The sequence below is a fragment of the Megascapheus bottae genome, chromosome 10 (genome assembly GCF_031878675.1).
Source record: "Megascapheus bottae isolate mThoBot1 chromosome 10, mThoBot2.hap1, whole genome shotgun sequence".
NCBI classification, from domain to species: Eukaryota; Metazoa; Chordata; class Mammalia; order Rodentia; family Geomyidae; genus Megascapheus; species Megascapheus bottae.
The window spans coordinates 57,316,209-57,332,655 of record NC_143518.1 but is presented as its reverse complement, the minus strand read 5'-3'; the positions used below and the strand labels follow the sequence as shown (position 1 = coordinate 57,332,655).

At 42.0% G+C, this 16,447-nt stretch overlaps 1 protein-coding gene across 1 annotated transcript in view; it reads right to left on the bottom strand.

The window, feature by feature from the left end:
- The window catches only part of Kdm5b (lysine demethylase 5B), a 73,572-nt gene that overhangs the window by 18,771 nt on the left and 38,354 nt on the right, over nt 1-16,447 (bottom strand). The window contains exons 8-16 of the mRNA XM_090341413.1: nt 14,832-14,990; nt 12,979-13,098; nt 11,045-11,203; nt 8,680-8,861; nt 7,450-7,612; nt 4,086-4,205; nt 2,990-3,184; nt 1,751-1,932; nt 1,494-1,618 (exon numbers count right to left, since the gene is read on the bottom strand). Coding sequence (XP_090197539.1) covers nt 1,494-1,618; nt 1,751-1,932; nt 2,990-3,184; nt 4,086-4,205; nt 7,450-7,612; nt 8,680-8,861; nt 11,045-11,203; nt 12,979-13,098; nt 14,832-14,990 — 1,405 coding nt within the window. The remainder of the gene's footprint in view (nt 1-1,493; nt 1,619-1,750; nt 1,933-2,989; nt 3,185-4,085; nt 4,206-7,449; nt 7,613-8,679; nt 8,862-11,044; nt 11,204-12,978; nt 13,099-14,831; nt 14,991-16,447) is intronic.

Here is a 16,447-nt window from a genome sequence, read left to right as displayed (position 1 = left end):
GTATGCCTGCCAGCCCTGATCCATAAATACAATTAAATTTTATGGCAATGATTCAGGCCTTCAGTAAATTTGCTCACCTAATTTTTTTGTTCTTAAGGAGTGTCTGGACAAGAAATTCTTAAGTGTCTAGAGTTGGTCTTCAATATGGAAATTTTGGATTTGATGGGTTAAAATACATGCACCCATGCATGGGCACTCAACCAATATATGAAAGCAAAGTAGACAGAAACTGTATACACTGTGGCAGGACCCAGCTTGTTCTATATGTCATTCAGTAGTTGTCAAGTAACTCAACTACTCAAGGAAGATATATTGTTCCCTTTTCTACATCAAAGGGAGAAAGTTAGCCAGGCACCAGTGGCTCACACTTGTAATCCTAGCTACTCAGGAAGCCAAGATCTGAGGATCTAAGGCAACCCTGGGCACGAGTCCATGAAACTCATCTCCAGTTAACTACCAGAAACTGGAAGTGGCTCTGTGGCTCAAGTAGTAGAGCACTAGCTTTGAGTTAAAGAGTTCAGGGACAGGGCCCAGGCCCAGAGTTCAAGGCCCACAGCCAGAGAGGGAGAGGGAAAGACAGAGGGAGAAGGAGAGGAAGGGGGGGGAGGGGGGGAGCTGTTCCACTACAGAAAGACAATTAAGTGAAAACATTTTGGGAAAAAACGCCGGTTCAGTTGTGATTTTCAATGGTATGACAGTGCCCACTCAGTATTGGTGGTGCAGGCCACCAACACTAGCTAATCAGGATGAGATCTAAAGGACCCTTTTTGAAACCAGTAAAAAAAAAAAAAAAAAAAAAAAAAACCACACACACAGGGCTTGGAGACATGGCTCAAGTGTTAAGAGCACCAGGAAGCTGAGCAATCCTAAGGGCCCGAGCTCAAACCCACCAAAAAGGAAAATGTAACCACAAGTCTCAGGGACATTAACTATGGAACTAGGAACTAATAAGCTGGCATTTCAGAAACACAGATTTCCTGTCATCTTGCCTTTCTTGAAATCAATTTTTAAAAACGAAATACATATAAGGCTATTCTGTTTCTTTCTCCCCAATGCCCCTCCCCTTTTTTTTGCCAGTCCCAGGCCTTGAACTCAGGGCCTGATCACTGGTCCTTAGGCTTTCTCAAGGCTAGAGCTCTACCACTTGAATCACAGCACCATTTCTGGCTTTTTCTATCTGGTACCAAAGAATCTAACCTAGGCCTTTGTGCATGCTAGGCAAGCACTCTACCACTAGGCCAAACTCCTCGCCCAGTTATTTTGTTTTGTTTTGTTTTGTTTTTCTAACCATAAGGTTTTTGTTAAATAGACCATCCTGAAAAATTTTTGCATTAAGCCTTCCACTTTGATGTATGCATACTGTTGGCTATAAAACCTCTGCCAAAGGTCTCAAGACCTGGACAGAGTAGCCAAACAATGATGAATTCAGGCTGGAAGAGCAACATATTCTGTTGTGAACTTCAAACTCAGTCCCAACATTCTAGACCACATACTTTTCTTCTTGTTGATCTTGGCCTCCAAAGCTTCATTCACATTCAAGGCCCATTCATTGTAAGACTCTGCTCGAAGCTTCAATGCATTCATCATGGGGTAGAGATCGTCCAGAGTGTATCTGTACCTGGAAAGACAATGCCAAACAACTCTGACAGACCTGGCTGTGGAAAAGTTACGTGTGTTATATGTAACATACCTAAGCCCTTAGTAAGGATTTAGTCTCCTTCCTAGGGGGGGATTCCTTCTTTGTACTTACCTCAGTTTATACTTATAAGGAGGACAGGAACATAATTCCTTTACATGATGCAGGCAAACAAGCAAGCCAGGTTTGCAAGAACAGGAAATGGCAGACATGAAGCAAGTGGTTTTGCATTTTATACATTGTCGCTCATCATCTGGTAGTAGCTCAAAATCCATTCTTTCGGAATCAATTACTCCCTAGAATAAAGTATTCTTTAGATATTTTCAAAACAAAAAGAATAATCTACCAGCCCTCAAGAAACAAAGTAGGTGAGATTTTTCAGAATCTAAAAACAACACAGAAAAAAAAGGCTGTTTGTTTTGTTTTGTTTTTTTTTAAAAAAAAAAAAGGAGCTTCAACTCAGCCTGGGCACTGTCCCTGAGCTCTTCAGCTCAAGGCTACCACCCTAGCCATGAGCCAAGCCCCACTTCCCATTTTCTAGAGGTTAATTGGAGATAAGAGTCTAAAGTCCTTTTGTGCCAGGACTGGCTTTGAACCCTGATCCTCAGATCTCAGCCTCCTGATTCGCTAGGATTACAGGTGTGAGCCACCGGGTCCAAAAGAAAAAAAAATCTTACAAAAAAGCCAGATAATTTAAAATGTATGGAATACAAATTAATAAACAAGGCCTGTTCTGTTTCTGACAATTATATGAACCAATCAAAAAACCGAAGAATAAAGAAAATGATGATGAATGGATTCTTCATTTTAATCTACAAGTGATCATTTTAAAAAGTCTCTGGCCAGGCAGAGGTGGCACATACATGAAATCCTAGCTACTCAGGAAGCTGAGATCAAAGGACCAAGGTTCGCAGGGCGAGGTGGCTCACGCGTGTAGTCCTAGCTACTCAGGAGGCTGAGATCTGAGGACTAAGGTTCAAAGCCAGCATGGGCACAAAAATGACCTGAGACACTTATTTCCATTTAACCTCTAGACAATGGGAAATGGGGCTTGACTTAAGGGTAGGACAGTGGCCTTGAGCTGAAGAGCTCAGGGACAGTGCCCAGGCAAAGTTCAAGCCCACCCCAGGCAGGAAATTCCATGAGACTTTTTATCTCCAATTTAACACCCCCAAAAAGCTAGAAGTGGATCTGTGACTCAAGTAGTAGAGTACTAACATTCAGCAGCAAAACAGTTTACGAACAGTGCCTAGACTCTGCTGCACATGCACACACACACACACACACACACACACACACACACACACACACACACTTAACAAGTTAAGCCCAATGACCTACAAGAAGTCTTACCAATTTCCGAACAGTTTCCCGTAAAGTTTTCTCATCCTCGATCATAATGGCCATGTCTTTCTGAACGGTTGAAGCCACCACAACGTCGAGGACATCGGCCTTGGAAGCCATCTTGCATATCATCTCATCGTGGGAGAACACGCAGTAGCGGTGGAGCAGGCGGTAGTGCTCCACACATTGCCGGCCCAGGGGCAGCTGTGCCGAGACAGAAGAAGACATGGCACTTGCCTTTCTTCCACTTCCCCAGACTCTGACATGCCATTACATGATCAAGTATTGCAACCTGGTCAAAACACTCATCACTGTCTACCCTAAACCAGATTCCTAGACAGGGTCCTAGGCCTTACTAACTTCGCTTCTTGAAGAAACAAAGATATTAGGTACTGGAATTGAAAAATGGTCTGGAAAAAATGTATTTAACAATGGATGAATGCACATAATGATGTGAAACTAATTGGAAATATAAATTCACACACTTCCTGAAACAAATGTATTCAACATGTTTAGCCTGTTTCAAGGAACATACAATAGCAAAATTTATATGATGCAAAATATAGATACATTGGAGTTAAGTCAAAAGAGTACTAAAACCAGGTTAGAAATTAGATGGACTACCACACATACCTACTCTACACAATTCTCTGTCAATGAGAAAAATTAATCCAAATAAAATTTTAATTTCTTAACTACTGGAAAGCAAATATGCCACTAAATGGCTATGCTGCAAGTATTTGGTACCAGTCCACCGAAAGTTTCAACCAAAATATAAAACAACAATTTTTCATCACAAAAATCTTGCTACAAGCTAGGTTACTCCAGAGGCTGAGGCAAAAAAAGATGCCTTATAACCATGATTCTGGGACCAGCCTACGCATAAAAATTTGTCTCCAAAGATATATACACACACACACAGCAAAAACAAAAACAAAAAGTAAGTCTTGGTTTGCAAAGTAGTATGACACAAGTGTCTTATGCCTCTGTGCACTGGCCAGCTGAGTAGCAAAGGGTTAAAACAAGTCTACACAGGACAGTTTTTAAAGCATTATGTATTATTTCCACAGGAAAACAATAAATTTGATTAAAAGCAATTACATACCCAATCAACAGTGCAGAAGTTAACAGCCTCTGCAAAATTAAAGCCTTGGTTAAAACCACTGTGGTAGGCTCTTGGAAATGTAATCACAAACTCTCCAGCACACTGATTGGTTCGATAAACCTAGAGAGAGATCAGAGATTGCTGAAACACTTATTAACATTCTCCCCAAATACTAAAAACATGCAGCTTCTACCAATTAAAAATGATCAATTAAGCTTGGTGCTGGTGGCTCAAACCTGTAATTCTAACTACTCAGGAAAGGAAGCTGAGATCTGAGGATTATGGTTCAAAGCCAGCCCTGAGACTCATCTCCAATTAACCACCAAAAAAAGCTGAACATGGAATTGTGACTCAGTGGTAGAGTGATGGCCTCAAGGACAGTGCCTAGGCCCTGTGTGCCAGCCCTAGGCATGGCATGTACACATGGACACCTGTGCACATCCTCACATGCATACATACATTCATGATGTGAGCGCGTGCACACCCGTGCACGCGCGCACGCACACGCGCACACGCACACACACACACACACACAAGGGGTGGGTGGGTCGGTGTGATCAATTAAAAATTACTGGGGTAGGGTATCACCTACTTCTGGCCACAAGATGGAGCAGTATCTGAATAAATAGAAAATAAAACTTAAAACATAAGCCTTGTATCTGGCCATATCTAGGATCATGACACAGCTTCTAAATGCAGCTTCAATCAAGAATGTCTGCACGTAATATCACTATCCCCAAATAAGAATGCCCATTACCAAAAAAAAAAAACCAAAACCACCTCTTGACGTCCAAAACTCCCAGATTTGAACCTCAGGTTTACTTCCTACTAACTCCTTTTTCAACCAACCTCACCCTAGAACCTCACTCCAGGCATAAGAATTAGCACACTTTTTTTTTGGGGGGGGGGGGTCAGTTGAGGGACTTGAACTCTGGGCCTGGGCACTGTCCCTGATTGCGGGTGCTGTCCCTGAGTGCATCAGCTCAAGGCTACCACCCTATCCCTTAGATAATTAGAGATAACAGTCTCACAGACTTTAGTGCCTGGGCTTTGAACCATGATCCTAGTATCTCAGCCTCCTGAGTAGCTAGGATTACAGGTATGAGCCACTGCTCCCGGCTGAAGCAGCACACTTTAGTTTTAAGCTGAAGAGCTCGGGAATAGCACTCAGGCCCAGAGTTCAAAAAAGAATAGTACTCAGGCTGAGTTTAAGCCACAGGACTGGCAAATAAAAAGGGGGGGGGGAGCTTCATATTTCTCTATTAATAGTTTATAAAATGTAGTCACCAGAACAACAGTATCAGTACCTACTAGGAACTTGGTAGAAATGTAACCCAAGTCTCCAAACACACTCAATAGTGCTGTTTCACAGGACGTCTCATTTAAGAGCCTTTTCTGACTTCTCCACAGTAAGATCCCCTTCCTAGCTGACAATGCCGTTTAACCGCACCATCCTTCCATCATATGTATAAATGTGGTGTCTTTCTCCTAAATCAATGACTCCATAAAAAGAGGAATTAATTCATTTTATAATGTCAGAATCTAGGTCTCCTCAAACTATAGAGAATCAGAGCCAGCCTTGAATAGAAGCTGCTCTTCTTGCTAGATGCCAAGTGGCTCACGCCTCTAATCCTAACTACTCAGGAGGCTGAATTCTGAGGATCACGGTTCAAAGCCAGCCCAAGCACAAGAAGTCCATGAGACTAATCTCCATTTAATACCAGAAAACTGGAAGTGGAGCTGTGGATCTACTGGTAGGGCACTAGCCTTGAGCTAAAGAGCTCAGGACAGGGACTCAGGCCAAGAATTCAAGCCCCAGGACCAAAAAACTAAGCTAAACTAACTAACTAAATAAATAAATAAAAAGAAGCAGCTACTCTTCTTAACATATTAGAAAGACCCATCAGCATAAGAAAAATCATCAATAGAGAAAATAATATGAAGAAATGCTAAAATTTTGATAGTTATTATTTTATTCTGAGCTTTTTTTTTCTCTCCCTTTTTTGGTTTGTGAGACAGGGTTCTCACTATATTATGCAGAATAACTTCAAACTCATGCTCCATCTGTCTCAGCTTCATAAGTACTAGGGACAAAAGGCCTGTACCACAGTGTCCAGCTAATTAGTTTTACTGCTGTTTTTTTGTTTATTTTCAATGCTGGGGACTGAACCTAGGCATGTGCCTAGATTCTAGGCAAGTGCACAATCACTGAGTTACCCTATCCCTTGATGGCTGTTTGTTAAGCTATGATTTGTTTATAATTTATGACTCATAAAAAACTTCCTCAAAGATTCTGTTAGTCCTCCACTAACCAGTCTGTAAGTCTAGAAGCATAAAAAGTTTGGGTCACCGGGTAAGGTGACTCATACCTGTAATCCTAGCAACTCAGGTGGCTGAGATCTGAGGATTACGGTTCAAAGCCAGGTTCAAAGCCAGCCCAGGCACTAAAAACTCTGAGACTCTTATCTCCAATTAACCACTGGAAAATATGAAGTGGGGCTGTGGCTCAAGGATAGGGCAGTAGCAGTGAGCTGAAGAGCTCAGGGACAGCGCCCAGGCTGAGTTCAAGCCCCATGATCCACCAAAAAAAAAAAAAAAAAACAAGAAAGCTTAATTAGGAGCACAAGTGTAAAATAACCAAGTTCTAACGAAGACTATCATTTTGGTTCATTATTCAAAATTAAGATCATGTTTACCAAATGCAGTTTTAAAAAAGGACAAGATATGAAAGGTCCTGCTGACACCAAGACGTAAGAGTTGATTGTAGCAGGTTTGGGGTTTTTTTTGTTTTGTTTTTTTGTGGGTCATGGGGCTTGAACTCTGGGCCTGGGCACTGTTCCTGAACTCTTTAGCTCAAGGCTACTACCCTACCCCAAAGCCACAGCCCCACTTCCCATCGTTTTCTGGTGATTAACTGGAGATAGGAAAGAGTCTTGGGTTCTTTAGTGCCTGAGCTGGCTTGGAACTGTAATCCTCAGATTTCAGCTTCCTGAGTAGGTAGGATTACAGGCATGAGCCACTGCAACCAGCTCTGTAGCAGATTTAGTAAAGCTTTAATTTTGTTGACAAAAATACAGTTCAGAAAGCAATAGCAATGACTGTACAACCTGTGAAGATACTGCAACTACTGCAATGAACACCTGTTACTTGCAGAGCAAGGCTGTTCGTTTAGGTGTTAGCTGCAATTATTTATTATGGTGTCTGAGGATCTAGGCCCATGGGTTAAGGACAGATAGTAGAGTAAGCTGTATAAGCAGTGCTGTCAGTTACACTGTAGAAAATAGAACCAAACCAAAGTCAGTACCAGAGAGAAGGAGAAGGGGTAAACTAAGTCTAAGTGGAAGAGAATGGACCCCAAACCTACAGGCACTTCATGAGTCATCAGTGTGTTGGGGTTCATGATGGTCACCAGTTGGTGGAGGAGATCCGGCTGGGACACGAAGAGCTCTGGAGCTAGCTTCTTCATTACATTTTCCAGCTGCTCCGCAGCATACCCTGGAACTCCATACCAGGTTTTTGGTTCACCCCTGAAAAACAGATTTGTAAAAATAAGTCAAGGGCCAGGAGTGTGGCTTCGTGGCAGAGTGCTTGCCTAACATACATAAAGCCCTGGGTTTGATTCCTTGGCACCACATACAGAGAAAAAAAGCTAGAAGTGGCTTTGTGGCTCAAGTGGTAGAGCTCTAGTCTTGAGAAAAACACAAGGACAGGGCTCAGGCCCTGAGCTCAAGCCCAGGACTGGGGGGAGGGGGAGGAGGGGAGAAGAAAGAAAAACATCATACCACACTTTCACGTTGAGTATAACTGTGACCCCTCTATACATTACCCCACCAATAAAAATTAAAAAAAAAAAAAAACCATTATATTTTCAACCCAATAATGTGTAACATCCCTGTGAGGTATGGAAACTTTCCTCCTCGCTTTTCAGCTGGGAATAGTTGCCTGGACAAGCAGAATGAACATTGCACCTAGAGAGTGCCTGCTTCCACTTCCACTTCCCTCTGGGAATTTTGATGAGCTGCAGATCATCAAATCTTTTTGTGCTTAGAAGCGAGAGAATAAACGGTAGGAAAAAGGAGCTTTGAAGGAGTGGCTTTGGTTGAAAAGTTTCATTTACTAAGTCCCAATGTCTGCACTCAAAGTCGCCACACACAAAAGTGGAGCACTTCACTCCAGGTCGTGATGGAAAACTCCGCCAGCAAAAAAGAAGCTGGCTTGGGGCTGGGAGTTTGGCCTAGTGGTTAAAATGCTTGCCTAGCATGCGCGAAGACCCGGGTTTGATTCCTTGGTATCACATACATACAAAAAAGCTGGAAGTGGTGCTGAGGCTCAAGTGGTAGAGCTCTAGCCTTGAGAAAGTCCAAGGACAGTGCTCAGACCCTGAGCTCAAGCCCAGGACTGGAAAAAAAAAAAAAAAAAAATGTCACCATGGACCCAGAAACATGCTATACTTGTTTAAAAAAAAAAAAATCATGTGCATGCTACTTTAGAAGACTCAGTGTAACCTTCTGGAAAAGTTTTGGAATGCACTGCTTTAAGTGGACAGGATGCCTAGCCCCCAGTTTCATTCACAGCTCTATGAGGAACTTCTCACCAGTGCAGGTAGTTGATTGAATAGCTCCAGTGATCTTCAATGTGCCAACAGAAGGAAGAAAAGCACATTCCCACATACAACCAAGGGAGCTTCATGCCACATATATCAGCGGTGATGTGGGCCAGGACAGACTGCTCCATCACAGGCATGTTGTTCAAATTCCAGCCACTGTCAAGATACTCCTAAAAAGAAAAAAAAAAAGAGGATGAACCAAGAAGAGAGGGTTCAGCCACATTGTGTTCACTGACATCTTAGAACTGCGTAAGAACCGTCCCTAAACAGATTCCAGGCAAGCAAAAGGACTCCATGAGGGGACGCAGAGAAATCCCTGAATCAATGGCAGGCAGTAATGACCACAGACTCCTTTTGTCTGGTCTAGGCTTCACGTAAATGAACTTGTACCATGTATATTTTCATAGCTACCTCTTTTATGGAACACACATGAGAGATACACATGTAAGATAAATGATGAGGCAACTCATATAAAGTTGGGAAATGGGTAAACCAATCTGTGGTGTGAAAATCTGTGGTGTTGGGCTGGGAGTTTGGCCCAGTGGTTAAAGTGCTTGCCTAGCATGCACGAAGACCCAGGTTCGATTCCTTGGTACCACATACATAGACAAAAGCCGGAAATGGTGCTGGGGCTCAAGTGGTAGAGTGCTAGCCTTGAGAAAGTCCAAGGACAGTGCTCAGGCCCTGAGCTCAAGCCCAGGACTGGCAAAAAAAAAAAAAAAAAGAAAAAGAAAAGAAAATCTGTGGTGTCAGTGATTTTCCTGCAGGAACAATGGTTGTCTGCAAAGAGGGAGAATATAAAAAACTGGGCACATCCAGGAGTCTTGTCCTAGTGCTTGTTTAGAGGGTGTAGTTGGTGACTATCTATCAGGCAGTAAACATCTGATATGTACTTTACTGTGTATACATTAGAAATTTCTTAAAAAAAAAAAATCTGTCGTGGGGCTTGAACTCTGGGCCTGAGCGCTGTCACTGAGCTCTTCTGATCAAGGCTACCACCATACCCCTTGAGCCACAGAGCCACTTCCAGTTTTCTGGTAACTAATTGGAGATAAGAGTCTCACAGACTTCAGTGCCCGGCCTGACTTTGAACCGTAAAAGAGATCTCAGCCTCCTGAGTAGCTAGAATTACAGGTGTGAACTACTGCATTCATTAGAATTCTTTTTTTTTTTTAACTTTAAGCTGACCTCCCACCAAGACAGGAATAAAAATCTTCTTAGGCACATACTGGTATGGAAAACAATACTCATAAGCAGAAAAACGTCAAAGCTAGCGAGGAGTTAGTGGCTCATGCCTATAATTCTAGCTGTTTAAGAAGCTAAGATCTAAGGATCACAGTTTGAGGCCATGCCAGAAAGACTGAGACTTTTACCTCTGACTAACTAGCAAAAAGCCAAAAGTAGAGCTGTTGCTCAAGTGGTTAAGCACACTTAAAAAGATCAAGCTGGGTGCCAGTGGCTCTTTTCTGTAATTCTAGCTGCTTGGGAGTCTAAGAGCTGGAAGCAGAGCTGTGTCTCAAAGTGAGAGTCCTATTCTTAAGCAAAGGAAGCTTGGGGATAGCCAGGTCTTCAATCCCTGTGGCTAATACCAAAAAATAAAATATATCAATAAAATAAAATTCGAACAAATTAAAATTTTTAAAAATCAAAGTTAAGGAAGTGGTGCTGTGGCTCAAGGGGAATAGCAGTAGCCTTGAGCTGAAGAGCTCAGGCACAATGGAGTTCAAGTCCCGTGACCAACCAAAAAAATAAAATAAAATAAAAATCAAAGTTAAGAATGGTTTCCATCTCTGAGATTTCTTCAAGAGAAATGGGATTATGAAATCTGAAGGCAAAAGTGGGTAATTTCCTGGTCATCAGTGCACTAGCCCAATGATAGGAATGTGGAAGAACTTCTAACTTCCCAGAAATCAATAAAAACCTGGTAATGAGGGGCCAGGAGTTTGGCCTAGTGGTTAGAATGCTTGCCTAGCATGCACCAAGACCCAGGTTCGATTCCTCAGTTCCACATACACAGAAAAAAGCCAGAAGTGGTGCTGAGGTTCAAGTGGTAGAGCTCTTGCCTTGAGAAAGTCCAAGGACAGTGCTCAGGCCCTGAGCTCAAGCCCAGGACTAGCAAAAAAAAAAAAAAAAAAAAAACAACCCTGGTAATGAAGGATTAATTGCTCAAACTAATTACAAATCACTTTAAGCTGACCAAACAAAATTCCAATAAATAATTCACTTTTCAAGGAACTATATTAATCTAGCATTACTCCTTGAGATCAAAATAGGCTCAACGACTGGCCTCAAACAAAGAGCTCTGCTTCAAGTTAAAAGTGCCTAGTGGCACAGGCCTACCACAAAGGCCTACCTCTTCCTCAGGGGAAATTTTGATTTTCCCATCACGGACAGGAAAGCCACTGCCAAACTCCTTTGAAGCAATATCAGCTCCATATTCCACTGTGACATCCTCTTCAATGGTGCTTACCAACCGCCAAAACTCTTTTTCAACCAGTTCTGTGGGAACCATCTACAACATGAGAAAACAGGACAAAATTTAGTTCTTATTCACAATCTGTTTGGGGACTAGGAAAGTAACAAGAACCACTAAGGACAAATTTGACTCCATGATTGGTTCTAAGCAATGCAAGAAACAATTCTATTTTCCTTTTTGATTTTGATCCCAGTTGTGGGGCTTGAACGAGTGCCCAGGACACTATCCTTGAGCTTCTTTTTGCTCAAAACTAGAGCTTTACACTTAAGCCACAGTTCTACTTCTGGCTTCTTCTGAGTAGTTTATTTGAGAGAAGAGTCTCACAGACTTTCTTGCCTGGGCTGGCTTTGAACCATGATCCTCAGCTCTCAACCTCCTTAGTAACCAGGATTACAGATGAGCCACCAGTGTCTGGCAACAATTCTGTTTTCTAAAAGGAATTTTGTAAGAAGCATATGAATTAGGAATTCAGGTTTTAGGGCTTGGGACGTAAGTCCAAGACCCTGAGTACAGTGGAAAATACCACCAAAAAGAAAAATGTAAAAGACTTCATGTTTCTCACCAAGTATGGTGGTTCACATCTGTAATCCCAGCATTTAGGAGGTGGAGGTAAAAGGATCTTGAGTTACAGCTCAACCTAAAAACTACACAAGACCCTATCTCAAAGACAAAATACAAAATAACAAAAAACAAGCATGTTCCTATATCAGGAACACAACCACCCTTGTAAAGGGGCACCAAAAACACAGTAAAGAAGCTGGCATCTACCATTGGAGGTGCTTCCATGGTTTTGACACAACAGCTGACAACTCAGCAAGTACCTGTATAGTACAGTGCCAGCTGAGTCTGAATGATGCTTTGCGCTTCAAGAGGCTTTTGAATGTATTATCTGAAAGTAACCTGCTATTCTTGTCATTAGATCTAGCTGAGAACAATGTAAACCGTGATGAAAAAGGATGCCCAATAAGAACAAAAGAGCAATTACCCTGCAGTCCTATGCCCTTGGAAAAGGGAGCCAACAGGCTAAGCACCAGGATCTGCTGTTGACTTAAGCTCAGTGGCAGCCTCCTGAGTAGCTAGGATCATAGGTGTAAGCCATGAGTACCTGACAGAAAACTACTAACTTTGCTCTCCTCATTTGATGGACCATTAAATGCTGAATAAAATGTGCTTGAATGTCTAAGCAAACAAAGGAGAAATAAATGTGGCTTGGTATCAAGAAGTTTACAGTATTAACTTACTATCACACAACAGGCATATGTTTTCAGAACAAACGACTTGGCACATGGTAATGACTCGATCCTGTGAAGTTTTCTTTAACACTTGTGCTAAGTACTAGTGGCTCACACATGCAGTCCTAGCTACTCAAGACCCCGAGATCCTGGGATTGTGGCTCAAAACCAGCCTTAGCAGAGAAGCTACAAAACACCAGAGGTAAACCTGTGCCTCAAGTGACAAAGTGCTAGCCTTGATGGAAAAGCTAAGCAAGAACATCAAGATCTCCAATAAGCTACTAAAAAAGTCAAAAGTAGAGCTGTGGTTCAAGTGGTAAAGCAAAAAGAAACTCGGGACAATGCCTAGACCCCCAGTGCAAGTCCTAGGACCAGCACAAACATACACATACACACACAAAGGTTAATATTAATAATCTACATAATGGCTATCAAGAGTAAAGCCTCAATCTATCTTCAAGTATACTTTTCTCAAAACCCCTAAATCAAAGCAGAACATATGAGAGAGGGGGGGGGAGAGAGGGAGAGAGGGAGAGAGAGAGCGCGCGAGCGAGAGCGCACGCGCGCGCGCATACATACATGAACAGGCATGTTGAAGTAATCAGACTTGAATGCATCTGCCATTTCCCCAAAAGTCCGAAGAGTATAGTCCCTGGCTGCTTGCTCAAAGCCAAATGCTTCTTGTGGCTTACTGCATTCCTGCAAATGAAAAGGAAAACTTGTGTTCTAGGGGACAATCCAAAATACCAAGAAATTAAATTTGATCAACTTTCAAATACGTGAGATCTCAATTTACTTTCACATCTATGCAAAGCCTACATTAGAAAAATTAACTGCAGGGCCGGGAGTTTGGCCTAGTGGTTAAAGTGCTTGCCTATCATGCATGAAGAACCGGGTTCGATTCCTCGGTACCACATACATAGATAAAAGCCAGAAGTGGTGCTGAGGCTCAAGTGGTAGAGCTCTAGCCTTGAGAAAGTACAAGGACAGTGCTCAGGCTCTGAGCTCAAGCCCAGGACTGGCAAAAAAAAAAAAAAAAAAAAAAAAAATTAACTGCATAAAAAACAAGGTTATGTTGGAGTGAAACACATTCTATCTGTTAATGAGTAAATAAAATTTTCATTTTAACAATCACAACTTGGAGTCATTTAAATATTTAAGAAGACCCAGCCTAAAACTCTTCCTTCAGGATCAAACATTTCCATTTTTTTTTTTTTATGTTTTCTTTTTTGGTGTTGGGGCTCGAACCCAGGACATTAACACTTGCTAGGAAGTACTATACCACTGAGCTTCATCCCAGCCCCAGGATCAAACATTTTCAACACAGAAAACGAGAAGAATAATGTCCTTGAAGAGCTAAAATTATAATATCAACATAAGAAAGATCAAAATAGAGGTAAAACACTTGAAGGAAACAAATTGCTCTCAGACAAGCAATATTCATTTTAAACTAATAAGGTCATCAAAGACAAAACTAGAACACTAAAGGTTCACTGGAAGATCACCGTGACAAATGGATATGGATAGCTCAGATATGTTGGTGAGGTTGTGCATACCAAGGATTCTATATCTAGTTTATCTAAAGTTCATGCTCCCCTTTGTCCTGGCCCAGGCCCAGTACCTTCTCCTTTGTGTTATATCATGGCTTCATGGAAAAAAAAAACTAAAATCTTGAGATCAAATATACAATATAAACTGCATCATGATTGCATTTTAACTAACTCTAACACAAAGCAATAATCCAGTTAACTGCTTCATAGTAAAAAATCTTTATGGGGCTGGGAGTTTGGCCTAGTGGTAAAAGGGCTTGCCTAGCATGCATGAAGACCAGGGTTCAATTCCTTGATACCACATACATAGAAAAAAGCCAGAAGTGGTGCTGAGGCTCAAGTGGTAGAGCTCTAGCCTTGAGAAAGTCCAAGGACAGTGCTCAGGCCCTGAGCTCAAAGCCCAGGATTGGCAAAAAACAAAAACAAAAACAGAATCTTTATAAAGATGATGACAATTCTTAAGATTTTATTTAAAAAAATCAGTAATCATGGTGTTATAGGAAAACACAATATAGATTACCAAAATTTCGTATGTAATTCCATTTGGTTAAAACAGAAAAGCTCTGGGGAAATATATACCAAAACACTAACAGGGGTTACCTAGACATGTATTAAGAAATCTGTTTTAAGCTACTCACCATTCAGAAATTCTTACAAACAGGATGTAATGCTTTTCATAATTGTTTACTTTTATACTCTTAACAGTTTGAAAAGGCTTTGCAAATATTTTTCTTCATCAGCTACCTGAATACACGTCAAAATCGAGACCTCTTCCCCATTCAAGCTCAGCACAAGTTTTGTGCACAGGCTCTGTCCTTACCCAAAGCCAAACTGCAAACACAAAGTGCTGTGAAGGCAACTTCCTCTGCCATTCATTCTTACCTGAGCCAAACACTTAGGACACCTCCAGTCGCCCTTGGGAACATCATGGAGCGGTGGGATCAAGCAAAAGGTGTGGTAACTGTCATCACAGCCATCACACAAGAGAAGCCGGTCCTCGTCATTGCCACTGCCACACAGGAGGCAGACATACAGGTCCACCTGCAGTCACCAAACAAGGACAGAAAGAACAGGAGTTGCTCATTCAATCGAGAAATTCTAGGGAAGAAAATGAATCTGAGACACCATCTAGTCTCACATCCTACTTCAAATACAACCTCTAAAAGGAATATATTCATTTTGTTTCACTAGGACTTTTTGGAGGATTAGGGATCAAATCCATCGTCTGCATATTAGGCCAGCATTCTACTACTGGGCTACATCTTGAGCTCATAGGCACTTTAAGTAAACATGGTGTCAATTCGGTGCTGATAGCTCATGCCCATAAATCCTACTTTCTCATGAGGCTGAGCACTGAGGTTCAAAGCCAGTAAGACAGGAAAATCTAAATTATCTAATTTATCCAGTTAGCCAGAAGTACAGGCATGGCTCATGTGGTAGAATGCCAACAATAAGGAAAAATGCTCAGAGAAAGCAAGAGATCCTGAGTTCAAGGACAGTAGAGGCACAAAAACTCTATTTGTGGGTTCCTACTTAATAAAAGTTTCCCCAATTTTTCAGTGATATAATTGTTTGTTTAGATGTTTTGTGCGGGCTGAATTCTAGTCACCCAATCTGGATAAGACATACAGATGTAGCTTGGATAAAGGTGTCAAAAACAAGGAATGGGCTGGATGACCATGGCTCAACACCTGCAATCCTAGTTACTCAGGAGGCTGAGATCTGAGGATCATGGTTCAAAGGCCAACTCAGGCAGGAAAGTCCAGGAGAGTATTATATCCAATTAACTAGCCAAAACAAACTAACAACAACAAACAACCAACAAGACAGAGTGAAGCTGTGACTCAGTGATAAGAGTCAGCACCCAGACCTTTGAGATTAAGCCTTAGAACTGGTACATACATGTACACATACACACACGTTTTCTTAACAGAAGAAACATTAATGATGCCATATACCACAATGGAACAGAATTTTTGCTGTTTTCTCAGGTTTTGTTGTTTTCCTTCCTTCCTTCCTTCCTTCCTTCCTTCCTTCCTTCCTTCCTTCCTTCCTTTCTTTTTGGCCAGTCCTAGGGCCTGGGCTCTGTCCTTGGACACATTTTGCACAAGGCTAGTCTAGCCCTCTACCACTTGGGCTACAGCACCACTTCTGGCTTTTTCTGTGAATGTGGCACCAAGGAATCGAACCCAGGGCGTCATGCATACTAGGTGAGCACCCTACCACTAGGCTATGCTCCCAGCCCCTCTTTCTTTTTTCAGGGGGGTGGGGTGGTGGTGGTGGTGGTGGTGGTGGTGGTGGTAGAGGGAGAGGTGATCTGTAATAGGAATTGAGCTCAGGTGCTTGTCCCTGAGCTCTTTTAAGCCACAACTCCATCTCACTGGAGATAAAGAGTCTCACAGCTTGCTCCCTGGACTGACTTCAAACCTCAATCCTCCAATCTCGGCCTCTTGAATATCTAGGATAACAGGAGTGGGCCACCAGCCCCTGGCTCTATC